Source organism: Struthio camelus, chromosome 1 (genome assembly GCF_040807025.1).
Source record: "Struthio camelus isolate bStrCam1 chromosome 1, bStrCam1.hap1, whole genome shotgun sequence".
NCBI lineage: Eukaryota > Metazoa > Chordata > Aves > Struthioniformes > Struthionidae > Struthio > Struthio camelus.
This window is the reverse complement of record NC_090942.1, coordinates 214,817,579-214,844,629: the sequence shown is the minus strand read 5'-3', so window position 1 is coordinate 214,844,629 and position 27,051 is coordinate 214,817,579. Positions and strand designations below refer to the sequence as shown.

General features: G+C 39.4%; 1 protein-coding gene across 1 annotated transcript in view; it reads left to right on the top strand.

Moving 5' to 3' along the window:
- Nucleotides 1-217: 217 nt before the first annotated feature.
- Nucleotides 218-27,051, top strand: part of TYR (tyrosinase) — a 54,286-nt gene continuing 27,452 nt past the window's right edge. Inside the window, exons 1-3 of the mRNA XM_009689092.2 lie at nucleotides 218-1,060; nucleotides 12,000-12,216; nucleotides 21,679-21,826. Of these exons, the coding sequence (XP_009687387.1) occupies nucleotides 218-1,060; nucleotides 12,000-12,216; nucleotides 21,679-21,826 (1,208 nt within the window). The remainder of the gene's footprint in view (nucleotides 1,061-11,999; nucleotides 12,217-21,678; nucleotides 21,827-27,051) is intronic.

Below are 27,051 nucleotides of genomic sequence, written 5' to 3'. Positions count from 1 at the left end.
ACTTGGCTTTCACCCAGAACATGTGATAATCAGATTAACTGTGAACTGTATTTTGTGTGTAAATGTGTCTGGGTTAGGAATGGGGAAGGATATTGGAGGGTGTACTGTAACAGAAGTCAGCAGTGAAGTGTTCCCTGTAGCGTGGAGAAATTTCTTTCATGCCCAGGACTTTGAAAGGGGTCAGACGGAGCTCTTCACGCACTGAAGTACAACGCCAATGCTCTCCAGCTGCCCTATCAGGATGTCTCTGTTTGCCATGGGCTTCCTGCTAGCGATCCTTCAGCCTTCCACGGGGCAGTTCCCCAGAGCCTGTGCAAACACTGAAAGCTTGCTGAGGAAGGAGTGCTGTCCTCCCTGGGATGGAGATGGGTCCGCTTGTGGGGAGCGCTCCAGCAGAGGGTCCTGCCAGGACATCCTTCTCTCTCAAGCTCCACTGGGGCCACAGTACCCTTTTTCAGGAGTGGATGACAGAGAGGACTGGCCCTCTGTATTTTACAATAGGACATGTCACTGCAAAGGCAATTTCATGGGATTCAACTGTGGGGAGTGCAAGTTTGGTTTCTCAGGACTCAGCTGTACTGAAAGGCGACTGAGAACGAGAAGAAACATCTTCCAGCTCAGCACTAGTGAGAAGGACAAGTTCCTCGCCTACCTCAACCTGGTGAAGAGCACCCCCAGCCGGGACTATGTCATTGCTACCGGCACATATGCTCAGATGAGAAACGGCTCCAACCCCATGTTCCGAAACATTAATGTGTACGATCTCTTTGTGTGGATGCACTATTATGCTTCTCGAGACACGCTCTTAGGTGGGTCAAATGTGTGGCGGGACATTGATTTTGCTCATGAAGCCCCCGGTTTCCTGCCTTGGCATCGAGTCTTTCTGCTGCTGTGGGAACGTGAGATACAGAAGATAACAGGTGATGAGAACTTCACCATCCCCTACTGGGACTGGCGAGATGCTGAGTCCTGTGTTGTTTGCACCGATGAATACATGGGCGGCAGACATCCCACCAACCCTAATTTACTCAGCCCAGCCTCATTCTTCTCCTCATGGCAGGTAAGGATATGTTGAGGGGAAGGATAAGGGGAGAACTGCTTATGCCAGAATCAACCTACCTGGTTTTAGATACTTAAGTGAGGTGCATAAGTGCAGAGCTCAGCCACACTGGATTCTCTTAGAAGCTTCTGGAGAGAAAGTAAGCAATTCCAGAGAGCAAATCAGATTTTATATGGGCCCAGATTTACACCATCATTTAGAGCTGCTCATCTGCTTCTCTGTCTCTTTGTCGAATATAGGACTTAATTAAGGACCTAAAGCTACACAGGAAAGAGGAAGGTCACGTCCCTGTGTCTGAAGGCCAGACTTGGGTCTGTTCAAGTAACCAGCAGAGATAAAGCAGGACTTAGGTACACAAGTTGCTGGCACACAGCCAGTGCAAGGCAGTTAGTGACTGAACAATGGAAACAGAAGCAAAGAGATTTCAGGGGCTCTACTCCTGCCCTCCAGTATCTTTTTCCAGTCAAGAGTTAAAAACTATGCAGTTAAGCTTGTCCAGTTTCAGATTTTTCAAAAAACACAATAAATCTTTAGAGCACACAAAAGCCTGTCATTCACACCAGCGGTTCAAAATAATAATAAATAATCTCTCATGCTCAAATAAACTAAAAAGTAAACACAGCAGTTATTGCTGCCACTTAAACGCAGTGCAAAAATAGTCTGTAAACCAAGGAATCGTTAAGTATTTGCATAGGTGACTTGGTCTCAGATAGCTGAACTGACCTGCGCTGTTCTAACACTGAGTGCTCCCGATTTTCTTGTGACTTTCTCATAACCTACTATATTGCCTGAAATACAGTGATAAGTTTCTATTGGCTTGCATAGACATACACCATCATGACAGCAGCAACAGTTCCTTCTGACTTTGAAGTACATGATTATGGTGGTGCAAACATAGCTTCGTTCTGTTTATTTCTGTAGCATCATCTTAAATGAAGATTGGGTGGTTTTAGGCTTTTAATGGAAATTGAAAGAGATACAAACTCCAGCAGCTCTGTGATACTTTGTCATCACAAAACAATGACTACCTGAACGTATTTGGCTGGTTATACTGGATTTAGTTGTCATCTGTGTCCTCTGAATAATATAGCCTGTGTTTATATCTGTAAATTGAAGCATTCCCAGGTATGGGAACAGATCTATTCTAGGACATTCTAGGGCAGGAATTTTCTGTGTACCAATTAGTTTTCCCCTAGATAGGCACTTTTCAAGAGTTAAAACATTTTAGGGTCCATTTTCAGCACATTGCATGCAGCCACCCTGTTTGGGAGGCTAAGACAGTTTTACTAGCCTAGGCATGGGCTATTTCACACCAGTTGGCCTCAGTGCCCAGGAATGTTCCTAACCCTATTTAATTTACCAGTATAGACACAGCCGTAAAGTAGATAGATATATCCATGAACGTGTATGTTGGTCTTATATTCAAAAAGTCTGCTTATTTCTAACACTATGAATCTATGAGCTCTACTAGTTTAATTGAACTCCATTTACAGAATGAAACGAATCTGATGCTGTTCCACACTGAGCTAAATAGTTTCTTGAAATTACATGAAAATGGTACAAGTGTTAAAGTGGAGTGTATTAAAACTAGAATTTAGCTGGCTACCTGGGTTAAGTGCAACTATCACCGCAAAATACAGGCTGTGATAACCAAAGTGGTAGGAGGCAGATAGTACCAAGGAATTAGCAAGCTGCTAGCAATATTTTATAAAAGAACTGGAGAGGTCAGATAGTATGTTTAACTCACTTTTTCAAAGATACTATTAATCATATCCAGATTCTTAGAATTTCTCCGTCCTGGTAGTACATAAATACTCAGACATTTAACCAGTAGTGATGAATATATTTAAAAATCACTTAGGTTTATAACTTATCACTTAAAGTGAATTCCCACAGACATATTCAGAAAATAAAGCAAAGATTTATGAAATAAGTTTTGTTAAACAGATATTTCTGAACTACTTCAGAAGGCACAAAAATAAAGAAGTGCCGCATTAAAAGCATCTTTAATGTTAGCGTATACATGTAAGATAACCTAAGTCCTTCGCTGAAATCTCCCAGGTCATTTCTGAAACTGGGTGTTTATCACTTATATTTTTCAGCCACTTCTGGAAATTTTACATGTCTAACAATTTCCAAAACAGTGCTGTAAAACAGCTGTACCTACGAGAGATTTATTCCCTCTTAACATTTTCCAACTATTTACATCTCTGCTGCCTTATGTAGTGAGCGAAAGAGAATGAGCAGAGCTGCATTTTCAGTCAATGAGTTTGTGGTGAAAGTATAAGACGATCTGATGTTTCTTTAATGGGCTTGAACCCAAAATTTAACAATTGTTTATGATGGGATAACTGTCGTCAGTGCAGTTCCTTGGAGTAGCACAAAATAAGAGATCAGAATCTTACTCTAGAAAATCAAAAGGGAATAAAAATAACTTTAGCTTCAACCGGAAAACAGCCACAGATCTGCTGCAGAGTACGCTGATTTTCCAGGCTCTGTCGCTAAACAGCAAGAGAGGGGGAGAAAAGAAAGAAAAGAGGACGATTCAGAAACGTGAAGGAATTCAGGCTTTTAATAAGCATTCAAAATAAAAAGAAGAGGGCAAGAGAAACCTTTTGAGTAACACATCTATAATGCAGTGTCCTTTTCAGAATTTAAGACTGTTTTCAAAGCATAGCAAAGTAATGCCTGCTACATTAGTAAAATTCAGATATGGAACTGCTCAAGGAAGAGTTATGGATTTATTTCAAAAAGGGAAAGTGTCTATTTGCAGAACAGCATCTTGTTGTTTTTTTTAAATCTCTAAAGAAAGGAGAAAATACTTTATTCCATTGAGAAGTTGCCATGGCAACATGGATACCCATGAATACATGCTGAAATTTTAGCTTTCTCTTCACTTTTTTTTCAACATGCTGCTGTAAATGCTTAGCTGAGTGAATTTGCTGTCCACTTTCCTCTCACGTTTATCATCCAAGTGAAACTTCTGATTCCTGCCTCTCTTTTTACCAGCAAGACTATCAGGAAACTTTAATGTTTTTGTTTGCTTGCTTCGTTCTGGTTTTAGGGTGGGTGGGAAGGATTTTCTTATGCTTTCAGTTACTTGTTTGTGGTGACTCAAATAGTGAATTCAGCCTTATTCAGGACTGCACGACACCTACTAATGCTTTACCCGCTCCGCAATAGCATGCAGACTTACAGAAAGCAAGGTGGAAAATGGAACTCTTCCATGGCATTTTGAGAATATTTATTACAGCCAGCTTTAACAGGAGAGGGTAACATTCTGCTCTTCTCTGCGTGAGAACAAATTTGGAGAAATTACTGAAGTCAGTGAAGTTGCTAATCCAAAGAAGTCCTCTGCAAATGAAAGCAGAATTGTTCAGATTTTGTTGGGAGTTAACATTACAGGTTTGGGCTCCTCCCCGCCTCCCCGTCTCCGGTTTGCTACGTAGATTATGAATAAAATAAAGCAAGAGAACCTAAGTGCAGTTTTAGGTTTGCTCTTGTGGCAAACAGGCCACTGACTCTAGCTCTGAATTTCGTCTCTTCTGAAAGAAGAGCAAGAAGGTTACTTGAGGGAAGTAATCACGCAGTGCAGAGGGCTGCCTGCTCTCTGCTCTGCTGGTGTAAGCCTGGAGCTAATTCTTTGTTACAAGCACTGAGAATCTCCCTTAGCATTTATACAAATATAAAATGGGTATAATGCTCCTGAACTAATAGTCATAGTACTTTAGATCCATTACCTGAAAATATGTCTTCATAAGAAAGGCGAAATTTGATTATTCAGACGCCTTTACTTAATGCTAAGCACAGTTTATTGGGGATCTGAATTGCTAGGTGAATAGTCTGAGAGGATCATTCAAAGCATTATTTTCTGTTCACCTTTAAAAATTGGGAGAAATTTTCAAAAATATAAAAACTAAAAACCAAAGCTTTTTGATTCAAATATATTTTTTCATTTATTTTAAACTTCTTAGAGTTTTGCAAATGGACAGAGATAGAAAGAACAGTTTAAGATATTAGCCTAGGATTTTTGAATAAATATCACTGACTTTCTAAGTAAATGTGGACAGTCTATTTGATGCTAAGACAACAAGAGCTGTTGTTATATCCAGCGTCTAAGTCCTTTCTACCTGGTGGCATTGACATATCTGAAAAAGGAGCCTACGTTCCCCTATGCAACACATCCAAAACTTAAATCCTCCCAGTGAGGTGCTGAGCACCATGGATGGATGGCAAAAAGCTTGAGGAGAGGGACAGAGATTAAACCTCAGACACTTCTGCATCTTGCTCAAAATTATTGGAAGGTAGACATCTGCTATGGCATTTGTAATCCTAAACTCTCTTCAGGAGATAGGTATTCTTCTCACAAAACACACAGTAGGAGAGGTGGTACTCCTTCTAGCCAGTGTCTTAGTGCTGATAGGAAGCGGGGGACTCGGGTTCTGCTCTCTCCTCTGCCCCAGGCAATTCAACTGCCCACTTTTTACCTCTCAAATGGGTGCCCATAGTAACTAAATGAGAAGGAATTTCCAGAATTTTTAATGCTGTTGATGTTCAGGCAATGTCAAATGTTGAACATGTTTCAGGTTTTCACTTTCTGTATTTTGTACTCACAAACCAGTCCTGTGACACTTGAGTCTTTTTGTGCATCCAGCCACATTCTTCTTGTGCCTCAATTTTTACCTATAATTTAGGGAGATAGCACGTACTTTTCTCGCAGGGCTGATGTGAAGTTAAATACACTACCACGGGACTCTGCGCCAAGTTTTGCTGATGGCTCAAACAATAAGGCTTCACAAGTGTTACAAAATCCCATTTGAGCCTGTTTCACAGGCTCTTGATCTACACTTGAGCCAATGCTTTTAACATTGGAGGCAAGGGCAAATCAGCCATAGTCCTACATTCATCTACTTGTGGATGCCTGCGAATCTCATAAATTAAAAATACCAAAAACTATTTCATAAATAAATAAATATTAAAAGCATCTTATAGACTCAAAAATAAAGGACTTTATTTTTTATTGCAACTTATAAGTTTAGGTGCTAGCTACAGGCTGGTAAATTAAAAGACAACAGCCAAAATGGAGCAAACAGCTATCAAAGAAGAGTTTATCAAGATTAGCTTCCTAATGATATGCTTATAGAGATGACAAATTTGAAACATTTCCTATCGCAAAGAGATAAGTCTCCATATACGAAAACAGAAATGTGTCTTTATACTACATCCTGATGAAATTAGGATCTATGCACAGCAGGGGAAGACAGCTGGACATCCTCAGCCTCTTTATGTCACTGTAATCTCAAATTCCAGCGCTTTCATGGGATCACTGGTAGCTGAAAGCACTTGTTTGGCCTCTGGTTCCCAAGCTATTACCTAGCAATGATTGCTCACAAGTTCTGTAGTTTAAAAAATAGTCAGAAGTACAGAAATTCATAGCTAAGGAATTTCATAAAAGTTGGATTTTGTTAATAATTCACCAGAAAAAGAAACCTACCTGTAGAGAGACAGGTTTTTGTGAAGGAATTTGTGGTAGATGTGGAGACAGCAACACTAATAGGGTGCAGCTTGGAGGCAGCCAGACAGCAGGGAATCATAGTCTGCCAAACCAGAACGTATTAAAGTAATTGATAATCAAACTTCCCACTCCACCCCAGCACCATTTTGAAATGTTAAACTGGACGTAAATAATCCCTAAGTTTTGGATTGCCTCTGAGTAAAGAGACGAAACTCAGCAAGGTTTTACTGAAGGCTGAGAATATACCTCGAAGGGTCTGAGTTTGTTTCAGTGCTGTCACTTTGTGTTTGTCTCATCGCCTTGCAGCTTGAGTTTGGTAGCTTGTCCGGTTAATGCATATGCAGTAGGGGGTCACAAAGATAACTCATGACCTTAAACATGCATAAAGGTGGTTCTTAGAGTTTCTTTGAGGTTTTACTTTTCAAATTTTCTTTCACTCAGTTCTCTGCCTGTTTTATCTTTCCAGTTCTGCTAATATTGAGAAGTACATGAAGAAGTAGGTATAAATATACATAGTCTTGTAAAAATCTTTTGATCTGCTATAGTTACAACACCTTTTACATTTTTACCTATAAAAATGAGCTCCCCAAAGCACAGTTTGTTCTGCTGCAGATTATTTGGGATTTTTCTTGTATTTTCCCAGTTTGGTGAGTAATTGGTTTCTGGATGCAATTTAATTAGGATTAGATTATGCCAGGCCCTAATTTAACCAAAAGTAAAAGTTAAATCTCTTTACAACTGCCACGTGCTTTAAATTAAGTATGAGGGCAGCACTTTAATGCCATTCCTAAGCACGTGAGAGCAGAGAAAGAGAGCAGAAGAAGGTGCTGAAACAGTGCAAAGTCTCTGTCAGCCATATAGGGGGACCTGGGGCTCCAGTTCAGACATCTGGACTTCATGTGGGAAAAACAGGCATGCAGGAATGCACAGAGAAATGCCATCTCCCAGGAAATGCCCACACCCCAGCCCTTAGGAGAACTGGGATGCGTCCAAGAGACAAGCAATGACAATCACATGGTCGCTGTGCCTGTACTGTGAATCAGTTCTTTTAGGATATATTAACCTGGGGCATAATGCTATGAATATATTCATTTGTCATTTCTGAGCTGGAGTGGACTTGTGCTCAGGGGGCCCCGAAAAAGGTCAGAGCAAGGGATCATCTCTTAAAGGTAGCAACGTGCAGAGGTGCAGATTAACCCTCTGAGTGGCCTTACTTCATTAGTAAACTAGTGAACTTCCACTTAGTTTGTAACTGAGCAGCTATTTCAATACCACAGAAAAACATTCATCACTTATTCCAGGTGTTCAGGTATATGTTGCAGGTATTGCATGTCCCTGTGAGCACAGCTCTAATAAATATAAAGCAACCCCAAAGAATTTGTCATCAAAACCCCAAAAGCTTTGAATTTAAAAATAGCAGACAAAGGACTGAACGCTACTGAAGGTTTGTGTAATGCAATTCACTTTCTTTAGGTGCAGGTGCTGATCTGTGCAGCCAGTTACAAACTAAAAGACAAAAGGGTTTCTGATTCACAAAAAGGTGCGAGACAGCAGCAACACTTCCACACATTTAAAGTCTGTTTTCTAAGAAACCATACAAAGAGCTACGTAGACGATCTCCACTGCAGTGCGCTGAGAGCTTTTTTTGGGTGCTTACAAGGTCCAGGAGCAATGCTGCGTATTCTGGAGTGCCATCTACTGGCACTTGCTCTGCTAACTACTTACATAAGCTTTACTTAAGAGTCTCTGCCTAAAAATTTCCCTAAACCTGGTGGATTACACATGCTGAAGTGCAGGCACTTGGTGCCGTTTGCGTATTAAGCATTGTCCAGGGCAAGCAGAAATTTAGTCAGGACTGTTCCGAAAATGGGAACAAAAAGAGTGTGTTTAAACAGCATGTTTCTAGTAGAAAGTCTTCCTACTGAGTGAAAAGAAGGCAATGACATGACACATTTTGTATAAATTTTACGGGTTAAATCCAGAAAGACAGCTAAAGCCCCTCAACTGACTTACATGCTGTTACCGCTTACGCATCATAAGATTGATAAAAGAGCAAATAATAGTGTAGGGATATAGACCCATATTACCTAGATTATACCTAAATTATACCTTTCTGGAAAAGCATAGAGGCTACTTTTATGACCAGACTTTAATTCTTAGTTCAGAACAAATAGCATAAGGTCACAAAAAAGCGTTTTCATTCTTGGCCCTTATGTTGGCATTTCATGACCATGCGTTACTGGATGTCTTCCAGCATCTGGCTTCTGTTTAGGCTGTATTCAGTTAGTTAGTCAGTTAATGAGGACTATACTGGGACATAAATAGGAAAAAAAAAACCCACTGTATCCATTTGTAAGCTTTATAACACTGAGTTGGCTCAAACTCCACTGGAGCTGATAACAAAACAATGGGGAAATGTTCCTTTTTTTAGACATGTTTGAGCTCATACTTAAAGACTCCTTGTCTGAATAGCCAAAAAGCCTCGCCTTGAGTGTAATTCCTCTTTAGGATGCACTATGGATATATCCCGGGGCAGTGGAGAGAGAAAGATGAAAGGACAGGAGATGGCAGAGCAGAAAAGCCAGAAGAAGCACTTGATAAGGCCCTGAGAAAACAGAGCTAGGCAGAAGTCTGTGTGCATGTAGTCTCTGAGCAAAGAGACTGACTGGGACGTGGGATGAGATCTACCAGCCAAGGTACACTTGCCTTCTTGACTAGTGCAATTGTAGGTAAATAAGACTGAGTACTTTTTCTAAGTACAACATTACTAGAGTATTTCCCTCAGCCTGAATCATCCCTCTATTTTCCTTCCAACTGGAATAAACTGCAAGAATGCAATTTTCCTTTCATTAACAGAAAACAATGACAAAAAACAGTGCTATAGCTGTGCTTTGTGTTTATGACTGCAGTTCTCTCCCTCTCATTCTCTCCCTTCTTGGTGGGGATTGTGAAAAGAGCCTCTCAGGGGCACAGTCCTGACCCATTTTGATGATCTTCTGTGGGGGTACTGTGCTCTGTGCACATGAAACTCTCTCCTGGACAACTTCTACCTACAACTACCCAGGGCACCTTAGTAGTTTTAACAGACTATGGCACGTTGCAATTAATAGAGCAGTCTCAAAGGATGAATTTCTCTGATAAGCTTTCTTATCTCCTTAAAAAAAGATGAGGATAATTTATTCATAAGATTCATATTCATAGAAATCTTATCATATAAGAATGCCAAATTCTTAAGAAATCTAGGTTACATTACCAACTCTGTCATACATTTTCTGTGAATTTGTGGTCAAATCGCTTAGAATAGTAGTCATCTCATCTACCTCTACTCATTCAAAAGTTAGTTAGGAAATGAAGCAAGTTTCTTTTGACTGCTTTTAGTCAGTAGAGAGGCACATCCATGCCTTCAGGGTGTGATTCATCCCATCCTAATGCAGAAGCACAGCACTAAGTAAGCTGAACACTCTTAATTTTGCCTCCTTTAATAACCGCAGTTCAGAGAATTTCTATATTGAATTTTTATGCATTTTATTTCGTTAACTTAGTCAATGGAGAGACTTAGGTGCCCCTAGAAGTACACACATCTCACTTACCTGATTTAGTAGGTACCCATGCTCCAGAGATGCCTCTTCCTATTTATTGACTGTAGAGGTAGCCCTAGGTTACTTCAATCTGACAGTGCGTACACAGCTAGCACTGGCAAAATGAATTTCCCACTCACTGCCTTTATTAATATAGAATCTCATGTTCTTCCATCTCACTCACAGTAAATATGATTGCTTTCACTCATCTTCTTGTTCATTATTTCAGTTTGTGAAATAAGAATACACCTTCAGGATGAAAGATGTCTCTAGGTCTCGGTGTTATATGTTCTCTGTTATAATGTATCACTCAGTATCGAGATCAGTTCTTTCTCCACATAATGTTCTAATTAACTGTATTGACTACCTGCTAACCACAGAGCTCTATATTTTGAAGATTTCTGATTTGTTTGGAGTTTTATTTGGTTTTGAGGGTTTTTTTTCTAGAAAAGAGCAAAACAATAAACATCATTATCGGTTCAGACCCTCAGTATCACCTGAGGTGCATACAGAACGACTCCTGGAAGGCGCCACTGTTGTTCTCTTTCATTTTCATAGACTCATCAACTGTAACACTAGAAAGGACCACCAAACCTCTAGTTTGATCTTCTGCATGTCACTGTGTCTTTGTGTTTTCCTCCATCCTTCATCCTGACTCCATGTCAGTCAGGTTACTGAATATAAAGTAGGAAGGTGAGTTAGTACATGTGCTAACTCCCTGTGCATTTATTGAACCAAGATATGAAAAGATATCTCACTTTCATTCCCATCACTTCTAGGATCAAGCGGAGATGCAGTGAAAGCTATTATAGAAGCTCTTGGTCATCAGCTCTTCTTACCTGATCCTCAACTAACAAATAAGTTATTGCATTAAAGATATTAAAAGACATTGAGCAAAAAAAGACAATGAACACCAACTTAGCAACAGTGACGGTCTGTATAGGCACTTTTAACCCATGGCAAATGTGAAGGAGTTTGACTTAGCTGAAATTGTCTGACTATCATTAGAAGTTGTTTTGAACTACTCGGCACTTCCAGGAGTCTCATATTGGACTGACAGTTTTCACGCATGATCTGATAAAAGATGGCTTGTTATGCCATGGTAAATTGAATCTGCCTTTGAACCCAACACTTTTATATAAATCTTGCTGGAGTCTGAAAATATTTAATATCTATATCCCTCTGTCTGCCCAAGGTCCTTTCCTAATACTTATCACCATGGCTTCTCAACTTATGATATAGTCATTCCCATAACACTTGTATGGAATAGAACAGGATCTTATCCCATTTAGTAAATAAAGCATCATTGAGACATGATGAAATTGAGCCCAATTAGCTTAGCAGAGCGTGGACAGACATTTTCAGAATGAAAGATAATGTGTCTTTTTCCGTATTCCAGGATGAGAGTTCTCTCCTTACAGCTTGGAGACAAAACTCTGCAATTATGACTTTTTTCCTTTTCCATCTGCTGAAGTCAAAAAGCCTCCATTTAGTTACAGCAGCAGCCAATTTTTGTGTTCTGCTATATTAGTAATACTCAGCTTAGTTACAGAGACTCTTCAAGGGTGTAAATGAGAACTGATGTTGCCTCAGTCCACATGCAGAGTTCCAGATAAGGACTAGTAATTTACTTCAGAATATGTACCAAGGTAGAGGCTTATTTTCTATTAAATATCCCAGTTTATGTTAAAATTATACACAGAAAAACTTAAAATTAATATCTCTTCTTATAACAAACTGATTACATTGTACACTCACTCCTTTTTTAAAAAATTAATTAAAATTTGTCTTTGCTTTTGTCTTTTACAACCACTGCAACTCTGCTAATAGAAAATGCTTTACACAGGTAATTTGCACTCGATCTGAAGAGTACAACAGCCAACAGGCTTTATGCAGTGCCACGAGTGAAGGGCCTATACTGCGAAATCCCGGAAACAATGATAAGTCAAGGACCCCAAGACTCCCATCTTCAGCTGAAGTTGAATTTTGTCTCTCACTGACTCAGTATGAATCTGGATCCATGGATAAAATGGCCAATTACAGTTTCCGAAACACTTTGGAAGGTAAGATGTTTTATTCTACTATGCCATTTCTATCCGTAAATTGATTTTTTCTGGGATTAGAGCCTTTAAACCTTGGGCAGTTTGAGATGATTCCATGAAGCACAACTCATGTAAAAGTTATGCTTTCTCTTCGAATAGCAACAGGTAAGGAGAACCACCTTAAAGGCATTTGATAAACAAATGTGAACTGCAAATTAGATCAGACTCCAAAATTAGGAGTTTGTCTCCTGCAAGAGTCAGCACTAGGCACAGCAAAGAAATGCAGCACTGTATAAAATAAGGTAGTCTAATAATCCACTTAACAGAATCATGACCATTGACCATGTAGGTTATAGAAAACATAACCTTTAGTATCCTTTCCTAAAAAGATTAGTTATTCAACTTAATTATCTAACTATCCAACATGTTTTGAATCTTGCTAAATTGCTGGTAAACAAAGATAGCACATCTTGATAGTCATCAAAAATTATTGCTTCCCTGATGTATCGTATATCTAGTGAATTAAATAGGATGTACTTTCATTAATATCCCAGAGAATTTTGCTTGCAAGGTAGCTTACAAGGGCCACAATAATACAATATAGAAGCTGGTGTGACGGCAAGAAATCAAAGCCTATAACATGTTCAGTATTATTCTTATTGTTGTGTGGCATGCCATAAAGCCTTCTCAGGGAAAAACACGAACCAGATTTTGCTCTAAAAATGGTGAAAAACATAGAGTTTTTCTGCTGAAGCCAAAAGAGAGTAGAGACATTGCTTGACTCCAGCTCTAGACACAGCTGTCCCTTGTACCTTTGAAAATGGGAAACAAGTGAAGTTTGGGAAAGAAAAAGGTGATGTAATTGAGTAGATGTTTGTTTATTTATTTATCTATGAAGTATATGAAATAGAGTGGATGCAAAGAGTGTAATAGAAAGTGCAGAGAAAAGGGAAATGCAGTAAACAAGTCATTACATAATGAGGGTCTACTAACATGCTGTTAGCATAGTAAACAAAAGTAAAGGCAACGGAAGTTTATGGAAGTTGTACAGAGTCAGAGATGGGTTTACTGAAAGGGTAAAATAGACCCCTCGCTTCACAGGCCTAAATTTCAATATGATGATTGCTGGTTAATTAAGGATAATCTGGTAAGTACTTGCAGAAAAAAGGTAAAACCTTAGTTTGGTTAATGTTGAGTGCAAACTGAGGGCTAAAAAGAGCTATATGTCAAATATTGTCCTTTGTTAAAAAAATATAAAATAGATACTTTTTCCTATCAAAAATAACAGGAGCTATTTTTAAAAAAGGCAATAGCATAGATGTTCAAGAAGATTGCACAACGATCAAAAAGCATCTACAGCCCCAAAAGAGGCTGGAAGAAGTTATTTCAATTCTAAAATCAGAATCTGTGTTTTGTCTGATTAATCTGTCAAACCCATTCTTTCATGGAAAGTGTGTAAAGTCATGGCTGATCTTTGTGACTGTCTTAGTATGATCTTCCAAACACATGATGAAGAGGCTCATGCTTTAATCTGAATTGCAACAATGTCACTGCATCTGAAGAGAGCTCTTCTAGATCAAATATGCCTCCAACTCAGCTCAGCTGCTCCGTGTAATAGTCTGTCAGAAGCTGAACAGCGCTCATCTTTCTCCTAAGCAAGGATATGAAGCTCTAGCTCACCACCAAGATTATTTAGGGTCCTGCAAACGTCACACCAAGTACGGGGGAGTTGCCACCAATAGGTTCTTTTGGACTTCAGATGATTTAGATAATTCTTGTGACAGACCAGGGCCAAAGCTACATGTTCTTGAGGATGAATGCAATTTAGACACAATCTACAAGCCATACAGCTTAGGGAGCTATAGAAGCAGCATATGTTATCTCAGTATAGCACTGTATGGCTTTTGGATGCATTTAGTTAGCTCAGAGGAGGGACAGCGCAAATTCATGCCTTTTTTATCAGACTATAGCAGTGCGGCATCCCTGACAGGCACTGCAGGCCTTTCACAGCACCTGTAGGATCCCTCCTGTGTGATTCTGTAAGGGAAGAAAATAGATTGAATCGCTCCTTTTCTCCTGGCAGTGAAGAAGGCCCTTTGCAAGTCTGAGGATCCATGTCGAGGGAGGCTGGGAGGCTGGACTACAGTAGGAAAGCTGAGGCAATGAATATCCCCTCCTCAGAAGCTACATAGAGATGAAACCAAAAAAGCTTAATACTATGATCCTCCCTCTTCTAGGGAGAATCCTATTAGGAAAGTGACCACATTTGCTTGTAGTCCAACTCCCAGTGCAAGTCTCTGGTCCCAGTCTGTTGTCTAACTCTTGTAGCCCAGCTAAAGGAGATCTGTAATGCATAAGAGGCGGTATGGAAGAGAGTGAAGATCAACAGAGTCCAGAACCTCTGCAGGAGCACATAGTTGCACGAAAATGTCTTCATAATGGCTTCACAGTACAAAGGCTCTTCTTACCCTAACATACCACAAGGCTTCTCAACCTCAAATGTCATTATTTTCATTAGCACAAATTCTTCTCGTCATATTGTTAGGATTGGACCCTTCTATACGTTCTCAATTCGTTAATCGTTTTCTTGCACTAGTGAGACACATGATTGACTTTAATACAGCTAGCATGCAGAACTAAATAAGTACTAACAAGGGAAACGATCAGGACAAGAACAGTAAATTGTCCAAAATCTATTGACCTGCTACAACATCACCTTCAACGTTTTTTCCAGTTTTTTCCTCCTTTGTTTTACATTAAAATAGAAGAGGAAAAATAATTATGAAATACAGAGAGTTTCAGAACAGCAGACAGAATTTGTCCATCAAATGACAGTGATTCCCTTCATGTGTGCAGAAGAAATTACATAGGATGCTGCATACTACAAGTCTTTTGAATATTTTGAGAGATTTTCTACTCTGATATGAACCTCGTCTCTCAACTCCTCACCAAATTCCCAGGTCCAAATTCCCTTGTAACACTGGCACTTCAAAAAAAGGTAATGTTGATGTTTGCTGTTGGTATAAAACAGTGTGCAAGGAGCACTGATGATCATGTGATTAAAGAGGTCATTAATGGTTTTGAAGGAGATTGGATCATGTTGAATCATCTTGGAAAATACAGGATATAAACTTCCAGAGGACAATGACCATTATGTTACCTTTCTCTCCATAAAAACATTTAATTAGAATCAGTGCTCGCTGGAGTGGAACAGTGCCCATATAGTTCCATGATAAGGAGCTTTTTTGGTGATGAGTCTGTCTGAATGCAAGCCAGATTTAGTTCAGTAGGCATTTATCTATATTAGCACAGTGCCATTCTGAGACAGCTTTTTATTTTTTTTTTCTTTGAGAAGATTTGTTTTTTAACCTGAACTATTTCAACATCCAAATTGACACCACAGGTCCATAAACATGTATGTCAGTTCAGCTAACAAGAAAATAAACTGCAATATGAAGGCAAGAGTACATGGCTAAGGTTAAAAAAAAAGTGGTGGGAACTTCTTAAACTAGCTCTACTGCCAAGAAACATTTATCTTGTTAGCTCCTCTCTTACAAATGGTCTGGCTATTTTTTTGTTGTATATAGCTGCCAAAGTTAAAATTGCCAGCTTGCAGTTACTATGTCAGTGCCCACTTCTCCTTGATGGCATTCCACAAACCTGCAAACACTCCTACATTTCATAACATTTACTTCCTTTTCTAAGAAAAAAAGCATATCAGTCCTTTACTTGTTTACAGAAGTTTGTGCTAATATACATAAGGTTAAATTCTAATCTCTTTTAGATCCAAAGTAAATCCAAAGCAGCTCCACTGACTTTAGTGGAGTTACTCTAGACTTACAAAAGAAGACCAGAACCAAGGCAATAACTCTAATGACTCCGGATTTACATTAGTGTGAGATTTACTCCCCACATATAGTTCTGTAAGGGAAAATAGCTGTGGTCACTTACAAGAACAGAGCATAAGATGAGGACAGACTGTTCCAGTCCTAGGTATTTTACTGTGCACTTTCATGTAAAATTATATGGTCTTTTATGCTTGAGTGTCCACATAAATTGGAATAAAGACAACATCTTTTTTACCCATCTAAGTAGTGAAATATCAGTATTGTTAATGAGGAGCTGCCAATGATGCAGGCTGAATCCTTCTCTGGCTATGAGAAAATGATGCTATACTTACTTACGGAACGATGTCATCTAAGAGTAACCACAACAGCTTTGAACAGCAAAGGTCAATATTGTCCAATGAAGGAACAGCACATTGGGGCTGAGCACACAGGCTTTTCTTATACTCAGGGACAGACCTTCTGCTTTAATTGAACAATGACAGGTTAAAGGCACTTTGTGTGTTGTCCCTTGAAATGCACGCAAACTATTTTCAAGAGAATTTGTTGAATAGTGGCCCTAACTGGGAAACGTTGTTGACAGTATCAGACTTTATGGACAGAAGAAGAGGACAGAATATCAGTCTAGCTCTTAAGCACCAAGAAAGATCAGAAATTAGTTAGCTGACTACAGGTGAAACAGTTGGGTTTCTTCTTCGTCTGGTTCAGTTTTGGTATGACATCTTTAATGCTACCTCCTAAGAATAAGCAATGGCTCAAAAATTTAGACTTTCCTTTTTTGTGGGAGAATTCCACATTTGAAATAAGTTTATTCATGGCAAAGTCAAAGGAAAATCAGTGCCTTCTAAGTTTTGCATAAGTGCCAAAAGAGTACTTTATTTTTTTATTTCTGAAGTTGTATACTACTTTCATTATTCATACATCTACTCATGACACAAGGTATCAAGTCAAGCCACGTCATAGCATTCCATTGTCTGTCACAATTATGTATCACTACTGCTGTTCTGTCATGAAATAATGGAATAAAACATCAAACACTTCAAAATCTAATTTCACTTTCATAGGACATTTTCCTTTTTTTCTGAAATGAGAGATTTTCCTCTGGAAAACTTTTTTAGTATTTTCTCTGTCATCTATATAGCTCATGAAAATTGATATTTTCCGACAGAAAACTCCTAATTAAAAAAGTTTAGCCTACAGCCAACATTCCTCACACAGTTCAAACTTTCAACCTCTGGGTAAATTTACACTGCACACAGAGAAAATGCTGTCAAGTCCCATAGGGTCATTACCAGAGAACCGGAAAGACGGTTCAGTCCAGATCAGTGTACTAGCATCATTTTAAGAAAAACTGGATGCTGACATGGTCTAAATTAGATAATCACAAACCTTCATTTCTTATAGCCTCCCAGGCCAAATTCTGAAGATCTTGCAGTCACTGTAGCAAGACTGCAGTAATAACTAGAGAAAATATGTTAGATTTAACCCTGAAAAGTTTCCTATAAGATTGCCAAGGGCAAAAAACTCTACCAACATAAGCCAGAGGAACATCACTAGCTTCAAAGACCTGTGAGGATATGGCCTTAAAAATGATATCTTTTTCTCTTCCTTTCTGTTTTAAAGAAGATGCATCTATCTGACTTGCACTTTTCTGAAATGTGGAATCCTTATTAAAGAAAAATCATTCCCAGGGAGACTGGGAGTAAGTATGACAGTCAGGTGGACTCAGACATTCAACATGGAAAGCAGAATTTGGCCTTGAAAGTCACTGCCGTCCAGACCTCACGCCCGGAAAGCCATACAAAACTAAATTTTACTTTATAAGAAAAACAATTATGCAGTTAGAAAAGCCTAGAAAGCTGCTACAAATAGCTCAGCAATGTTAAAGAAGGTGCAGATGTAATGCGGTCCACTAAAATAATCAAACAAGAGGGGCTTGTTGGAATTGTTTCTCCTTTACCGTGGCACCGAACGCTGGTAACGCTCTCGGAGCTCTGCGCACCCTCTGAGATCAGTTCAACACTGGCTGCCCTTCATTCATTGGCAAATGAGTAGTGGAGAAAAACATTATTTGCTTTTAATACACAAAGCTTTGTGCTTGACTGCTTGTACATAGGCTTCTGTGGTCTCTATTGCTAAACTATAAAACCTGCAGTTAATATAACTAAATACTCTCTATTAAAAGACATACACCTGCCCCAACTGCATATTTAATGAAAACTATTTATGTATCTTCCTAAAAAGTATCAGGCAGCCTTAATTATGGGTGGCATCATTAGCTTCTCCTATAGTAAACTTTGGGCTACGTCCTCATCTGATTTAGTTTGGCCTGATCCAAGTGAAGCTAGTTCAGCTCTGTTGAATCACTGTCACTGATTTATAGTGCTATAAGCATAAGCAGGATCATGTTTATGATGTCTTAAAAATATGAATTATCCCTCATTTAAATCATTGCCAAAACTTTCACTTACCTCAATAATGTAAGATCTATGCCCTAATGACTATTTCTAGTATACAGTTTCCTGTACTGGCCAGATGATTTAACAGCACTGCCATCAGGGACAGTCCTGCTTCTCTGTGCTATCTCCTCCATCCTCCATTCAGTCACTCTCCCCCTTCGTGGGTACCAGCTCTGGGGCTCATCGTATTATTTCATGAGATAAAGTACCTCAGCAGCCTGGAGGAAAATAAAAAAAAAAAAAAAATCCTTCCTCCAGGGTATTCTTCTGCCAGATTAGTGAGTTAAATCAGCTCACAGAAGGCCTGACAAGAGCAACGTTTAACATAAAGGAGAGCAACAGCATGGAGCAAGGCAGGAGGAGAAAATGGAGCTTCCCCTTTTTAGATGCAAGGAGCTGCTATTTCAGCTCACTGAGCTGAAAGCTCAGTGTAAATCTGGAGCTTTACATTTGCAAAAGGAATTTACCACAGCCACCTCAGCAAAGTTTCCCACATGCTGAAAAAAACCCCTCTTCTTCTCACATGTTCTCTTTAATTGGCTTTATCCCATTTCGTAGCATGTCACCCTGAATAAGTAATTGTTCTGAAGGCTCTTAGAAAGAGAGAAATTCTTTTCTGAGAGAAAAAAAAAATCAAATGAAACTAGAATAAGGCCCAGGCTAATAAAATAAGTAAAGTAATATTGCATTATGATTTTATTCCTGCGAGCTTTACTGTTTATATAGAATTTCCATAGCAAGAAATCAGATATTAGAACTTCCTATTTGTTTGGCATATGGTTAAACATGATGTCAGCTCTAACACTGTTTGAATGCACCCCAATTAGTTGGTGGGGGGGGGGGGGGGAGGTGCTAACGCTGTTCCTGTTACAGAGCCTTTGATCATTAAGATAGACAGCTCATGTGCAGATGTTTCATGAAAAGTTGTCCAGAGCCAAAAGGAGTGCTCTGAATATCCCTTCTCAATCAAGTGTTTACAACAGACTAAGAAATGTTTAGAAGCCTCCCAAATCTGATGTAAAACATCTAGCTTTTTGCCTAGATGCTACAAAGTTCTCTCCTCCCTTCTCCATACTAATACTGCAGCTGAATATAAGCTAAATAATTACTTGACAATGAAATACAGACAGATATTTTTCAGCTGATATTCACAATGATTTAATAGTGTGGGGTCTTTCTATATCAGCTGATTCCAATGATCACCAGCTGTGGCCATCAGCAAAGACGACCAAAATTGCTACCCTCGGTTGCTGTGAGTTCCTGCCTGATTGTCAACACGCATCATTCTTTATACCACATTCGCAAATATTTTATTTTGCTGTTTCCCCTGAGTGACAGCTAGATAACATAACATTCACCATCAGGAAAGTTTCTGTGGGCAAGATATTTACTGAGAGAACTTCAGCCGTGGCTATTTAAGTCACCATGAAGCATCTTCAATAACCCTACTCCATGTCTAATGTACTCCAAACCTTCAGCTATCTGTAGGCATTAACATGCTTCTCTTTCTCCCCTAAATCAAGACTCGTACCTCTAGAAGTCTTACATTTCTCATCACAAACCGACGCTACTTCCTCTAACTCTCCTGATGCTCCATTTTCTTCTCTGACTTCTCTTGAACATCTCAAAATCTTTTTCATAATATTGCAATCAGAAGTATGGGTGGTTATTATGATATATTGCTTCCTAGGTGCCACAGCTATGGTATAATCTCCTCTACAATTAGCACTATTTTTATGACAGAAGTTTTTCCCTCCTTTGAAGAGGTTAATAAGCAAGGAAAAGCCTGATGATTGAATTTAGAAGCACAAAGAGATGAAGTGATTTCACCCAGCAGATCAGAGTCACAGCGGGGTCTAAAACTCAGATTTTCAAGTTGATAGAGTACGAGACTGCTCAGAAGGTATCTCCAGCCAGCTTAATACTTAATGTGGCTCAAGAAGGGCGAACCTGAAGAGTGAAACAATTTTTACTGAGGAACTGACTTCCTCATCATACATGTTTCTTTTTGGGGAGAAGGGACTATTTCTGGACCAGCTCTCGTTCTATCCTGTGAACGGAACGCACTGAACGCCCACTGACAGCTGACACGTGTCAGGCTTCATCCAAAAGAATCCAGCTTGTAAAGTCAGAAATTGCCCTCTGACACGAGTCACAGCATGAAACAGACAGACAGCTGTGAGATTTGCTTCAAAAACATGCTGCTGGTCCACATTAAAATACTACCTCTTGGTCCAAATAAGTAAATAAAGTTGATGTTCAAAGTGTGTGAGGCATTTCTCAAAGAGGAGAGCTAAAAATCAATCCTTTCTCTGCTTTACACTCTTGATAAACTGCAACCATATTGCAAAAGCACTGAGAATCAGCACAGTGTCATAGCATATTGTCAGCATATCGTCAGCAGCCCTTTTTATTTAATCATTAATTTGTAAAGATGTTTTAATGTGTGTCCTCTATGCTTCCCCATCCTACAGCTGAGGTGTGAACAGGCCACCAAGATAGAAGCTTCTGGAGAGACACACCTTCCAGCATTTCCCATTTGGGGATGGTCTATAGGGCCTTCTCTTGAAGCCCGCATTCAGAGTGATCTCGAAAATAATGTTCTTCTACAGACTTCCATGCCTCAGGGATCATCTAATCAACTATTTACCAGCTCCTTTTGTAAAGATTAAAGTTTACACTCTAGTGGCTCCTATCAGTGAAGGAAGGTGTTCGGTAGAGACAAACGATATTAAAGATGATCGTTGTCTGAGTATATGATGAGATACAATAGGCTGTTTTATCTTAAGAAGCTGTAAGTATAGAGACCAAAAATGAAAACACAGTGAGTAAATTTATTCAACATGAATAAATGTATACGCATAAATGTCTGCAGGGATTAGGTTGTCTTTTAACAGCTAAACACAGTGGACAAAGAAATTTAAAAATATAAAGCAATTAAGCAGACATGCTGACATGCTGCATTAGCTGTATGGAAGGAGTTTTAATTCAGCTTATTCTGATTTCATCTTTGCTATGCCTTTGAAATGTATTAGTGCTCCTATACATGTTTTCCTGAGCTCTTGTTTAAAAAGCTGAACATAAATGAAGAGAAAGTAGGTACTTTGATCTTGACTTTTACTGGAAAAAGAATTATATGCCTTGTCATATCAGCATATGATTTCCCTTTCAACATTCAGGCTTTGCTGATCCACGCACTGCAATATCAAACATATCTCAGAGCGGTTTGCACAATGCACTTCACATCTACATGAATGGCTCCATGTCTCAAGTACAAGGCTCTGCAAATGATCCTATCTTTGTACTGCACCATGCCTTTGTTGACAGGTGAGTTTAATTCTTCTTGGTAAACTTAATTTATTTTGTGTTTTTACAGTGTACTTTTCACCTACATATCAAAACTGCAAATATTTTACATACCATGACGTGCACAGTATTTTCAAACATGTAGAACTGAGCTCTGCTGTTTTTTGAGAGCAAATATGTTATAACTTTCTTAACTATTTTAATGTTTACTGGATTAAAAGTAGTTTGAAAAATTGATAAATACATTCAGCATTTATTACCAAGGTAAAAATAGTCTGTCAATGGTGTCATAGTGATTAATATATATGGAAATGCATGTCAAGAAGTTTGGACCAAAAGTGCGTGACTCATTTTAGCACAACTATAATCAGTTGGAGTAATTCCTTTACGTTCCAAATGTCAGTGCTCTTTTAATTTCTCTTCCATAAGGAAAATTCTAGCGTGCTATCCATAAATAAAGAAGTAAAAATTCGTATACCAGTGTGGCAAACAAAATTGTGACTCTCTTGCTGGAATAAAAGACTACAGCTGTGCAGATGGAGAGGAAAGCAAACAGAAGGATGTCATGTTTATTAATAAGAAGGAGTAAGGGAGCGCAGTTCTGCAAAAAGACAAGGAAATTGCTATGCTAAGGCATCCCAAGATTTAATAGTGAGCTTAAAATTTTCTGTATGCCTCTATAGTATATGTGAATGTCTACAACAATTTACTGTGTACTGTAGTACACAAAACTGTGAAGACTAAAAAGCAATAAAGAAGAAAAGTTAGCTGAAAAGACTGCAAAACTCTACATACAACACTTAGAAAAATCTAGTGAATTTCAATATGTTTTTAAAGCCAAGTTGCTGCCCAGATAGTTTTGAACAGTAATAATAAAAAAGAAATTTCTTGTCCAGTCCCTTTATGCTGTACCTTAGTCCTGTCAGCAGACCTGGGAAGGCAGCAGCAGACTCTTTGGCTTAAAAGATGTAATTCAATTGTAGTAAAACAAAAGTAAGCCAGATCAACACCAGCCCAGGATCTAGCCCTAGGAAGGTAGGGGTCTTTTTGTGTTTCTTTGTTTTGGTTTGGTTTGGTTTGGGTTTTTTTTTTTTGGGGGGGGGGGGGAGGGGAATAAAAACATTCAGCTCCTTCAAAATTTGGTGCCATTCCCTCTGAGGAAGATTCCTGTATGTCTGGAAGACTGGCTTATTCAGATCTTTCCTTTTCAACTCATCCTGCTCTTATCAAGTCACTCAGTTGACTAGCTGCGTTATAAAGTTGAGGGTTATGTGCTCTGGAGAAATTAATATTCAGGAAAGAACTCTTTCCCAACAAAGAGTTTGTGGATTCTTTCATAAATTTGTATGCTCAGCAACCTACTGAGTGAGACCTAGCTCGCATGCAGCAAGGAGCTTATTCAGATGGAAAAGAAAATGGTTTCTTTATTTGGGTCACTGAGGCATGCAGAACAGCAGGGATACAGATTAGATCTTGAAGACATCATCTTGCAGCGATGTTCTTTAATCTCAGGCAGTTCACACTAAAACTCTGATATAGAGGATAGTATTAGGTTTGAAAGAAAAGTTGAATCTTTTTATCTTTGGTTTATATATTCAACGAGCCTAATGGTGTGTTCTTCATACTTTACCCATCTAAAAATAGGGTATCAAATCTAAGCAGGTCACCTTGGCACCAGTGTGATGGTTCCTTCGAAGGATGGCCCACATATCTTTTGTTCCTATTGCTGTAAGGTACAGCTATTCTTCTGGAGGTGTCGATTTTGAAACTCTTCTCTGTGAAAAGCTTTTCTTCAGAACATTTTAAAAGTTAAGCAGCGTATCTTGGTTCAGGTTAGCTTGTCCACCTTTTGACTGCTTAACAGGATGGATACGCAACGGTGTCACAGTTAATTACAGATTTCAAGTTTGGCACCTGGAAATTAACTTTCCCATGTCTAGGCTATTAAAAACTGGATCAACTGAACGTTCGGAGAAAAGAAACACTGAAGGGAAAGCATTATGCTCTGTAATATCAAAATGATACTATTTTCCTTAGATATTCACACTTGCATAAGACCTATGCATCTCTTAACTCCCACTCAGTGCAGGGCTTAAGTAGTACCTTGGTCTTCATGCTGACCCCTCCCACAGAGAAATTTCAGCTGCCGTTGTTATGAGCCTCTGGAAGTACTTCTCATAACTGTAATTGTTTTCCATTTTAGAAGGCAAAATTATCTGCAGAAGATAATGTTATTATATTCTGTTGGTGCTGAGGAAATAAATCACACCACAGGCACTGCAGAGACAGTGCAGAAAGCCATGATGCAGCCTCATCCCATGTGTGGCAGAATTTTACCAGTGATTTGCAGCTGCTGTGTATATGGGCTTTAGTACACACGGATGTGAAAACTGATAATAATACTGCCTTTTGTGTAAGTGACAGAAGTGCATTAGCATGATTAGGGTTACTTAGCAGCCTTATCCATGACAGATTAATCATGCTTTTAGTTATAATTAATAAGTAGGTGACTGATAGGTAAGTACAGTACATTTTAAAAACTGTTCCTCTCCTACATAGACTTCAAATCTGAAGGGCTGAGAAGTTATTTTCTGAGAGGCAAGCAAGCATACAAAGAATAGAGGATAATGGGAGAAACAGTTTCTCCTGCAGCAGAAACATTCTTTTTTGGTCCATATCAACTCTTCTGGTTTGGACACAGCACTTTTGAACTGATTGCTACCACTGCATTGGACTAATGGGCTAACTAACTAACTTTTCAACTAACTCTTCTGCCTAGTAGGCTATCCCTTCCAGCAATTGGTGAGGGCATGGCAGGCTGTGAGGGAGGGGTTTATTGACAAAGGGTGAAAAAAAGACTAGAGACAGGCAACTGCAGGCCTGCCAGGTCTTGCAAAGGCAGTGAACAGCTCTGGGTCAGGCAGTCAAGAGTGCTTCAGCTCTTTGAGCATCTGCGTAGGACCTAGAAGAGGGATTCCTCACTCCACTGCGAATTTCTTATGTGAAACTGAGCAAGTAGTTTGCTTTCCAAAACTCACATCTCCTGGAGATGTGTTTTCCTCCCGTTGATTTAAACAAGAAAGAGGTGCCTAAAGACTTTTGAGGAGCTGTTGATCTGGGCTTCAGCTAACCCATCTGTAAAGTGGGTGATACTAAATGCCTACGCAACAGGGACGCTGTCAGGGTAAATGCATTAACGACTGTGAAATGCTCAGTTACAACCATAATAGGAGTGATAGAAGTAAGGCAATAGATCATTGGAACTGATTTTATATAGAAACATATGGCAGAGAGGAGGATAAACAAGTGTATATGGAGTTTGCTGACAGGTGTGAGCCAAATGCTAGGAGTTATATTCCAAACAGAGCAACAGTCAGCTCCCATCTGCTGCTCACCCCAGCCATACCTACTGGGTCTGATGCACAAAAAAACAAAAGGATGGACGGGACAGAGGTGTATCTGAGAACATCCTTCAAGCGGAAAGCAAAGTATTTACTCAAAAATGTTCCCTTTTTTTCAGGCTATTCCATTCTAGCAGTGCAGAAGTTATCAGGGTACCCAGGCAACAGCCTTCCTAGCAGTCATAAATCATGTTCCTCACCTCCTGTTCGCTAGCTTTCAGATGAAGGGATCTAACCCCAGTGCTTGGTAAAAGCAGGTGACAACCCTGAAAATTATTAATTGTTAATTGAATGGCTTAAAAAAACCCCACAGATTCAACAAAATATACATTCAGCAAAATGAAAGCTTTTTCAGTTCTGTGAAGCATTTCTCTTAATTGCAAATCTCTTGCCATTCAGATATGCTCTACAGTCAGCACAAGGGAATAACAAGGGAGGAGTCAGCCCACTCAAGCTGGAAGGAGCAGCTGCAGGAGCAGCGAAAGCAAGAGCCCACAGTCACAGTAGAGCTCACTAGGGTGTTTTCTGAACTCTGAAAATGATTTCTTTCTTCTGTGCTGACTCTTTCAGTCCCTCCATCCCCATAACCACATAGTATCTTCAGCTGGCTCTCCCTGCACCTGTCCTTTGTTTCTTCCATCTTTCTTCTCACTTGTTCTGTACCTCTTTCTCTTCTCTCCTGGCTTTTCTTCTCCATCTCACCCCAGCACTTCTCCTCACAAACAGCAATAAAAACTAAATACTAATAAGGAAAATAAACTGCCATTAGCTGCTATTAAAGATCTCCATACCACTTTATGCTTGTATAGCAGCTAGCACAGGGCCCCAGTTCTCACCTAGTTTCTAAGCTCTGCAGTAATGGACAGTGTTTATGATATAGTATGGATGACTTTCAAAGGCACTATTTTTGGTGTAAGCAATTTACAAATGGTTTTCTAGAGATGCACAATATGATGTAGACTTTTCTCTCTTTCCACATAACATCTCTAAAATTCAGTCTTGTTAGACTATTTGTTCAGCTAGAATGCTTTTCTAGGTGTGAAAGTGGTGCTACTGCAACAGCACCTTCTTCTGCAGCCTTAATGAAAGTAGACACACAGTTCAAAACACTGCTGCAAATGTATTACACTAGCCAAGTGCTCTGACCTGGTATTCCCCTCTGTTTTTACCCTTCTACCATTTGTTTGAGCTCTGTCACATCAGACTTGAACTGCTGGTCTTTATTTTCAAGGCTCTTCACTGCCCAACCCCAAATCATCCCGTATTCATTGCTATAGAATTCACTTACCCCACCAACAAGTTTGTGGTATCAATCTCTATCTTACATCTGTTCAGCATCCGAATAAGTCTCTCCATGCTCCTCCTGGCTGGGAATTGTTCACCCTAACCACCCACTGTTGTTCTTTTCGACATGATGCTTGCAGAAAAGCTAGGGTATTGCTAAGCTGAAACCTTCACTCAGTGAGCTGCCCAGTACTACCCCACTGCATTATTTCCTTGTACTCATCCCATCTGTCTGTACCCATCTATTGTCTCTTGTCCCATGTACTAATTATTATCCCTCTTTGGCAAAGGGACCTTCCAATGGTTTTGGTATGTGCAGCACCTGGCATAATTATTCTTGTCATCTGACTAGGACTCTAAGGTGCTAAAGCAATGTGAGCAACAGGAAAAAGCAATTGCTTCTTTTACAATTAAATGAAGTGGCACTAACAAGAGACACCTGGACAGCCCTGTGCTGATCTTCTTGGTTCAGGAGTGACTCTTTTACTTGCTGCCACACAGGACTGAATTCTTGCACTAAGGAAACAAAAGCCTTCAGGTGTTTGCGTATGTTTGCATGTG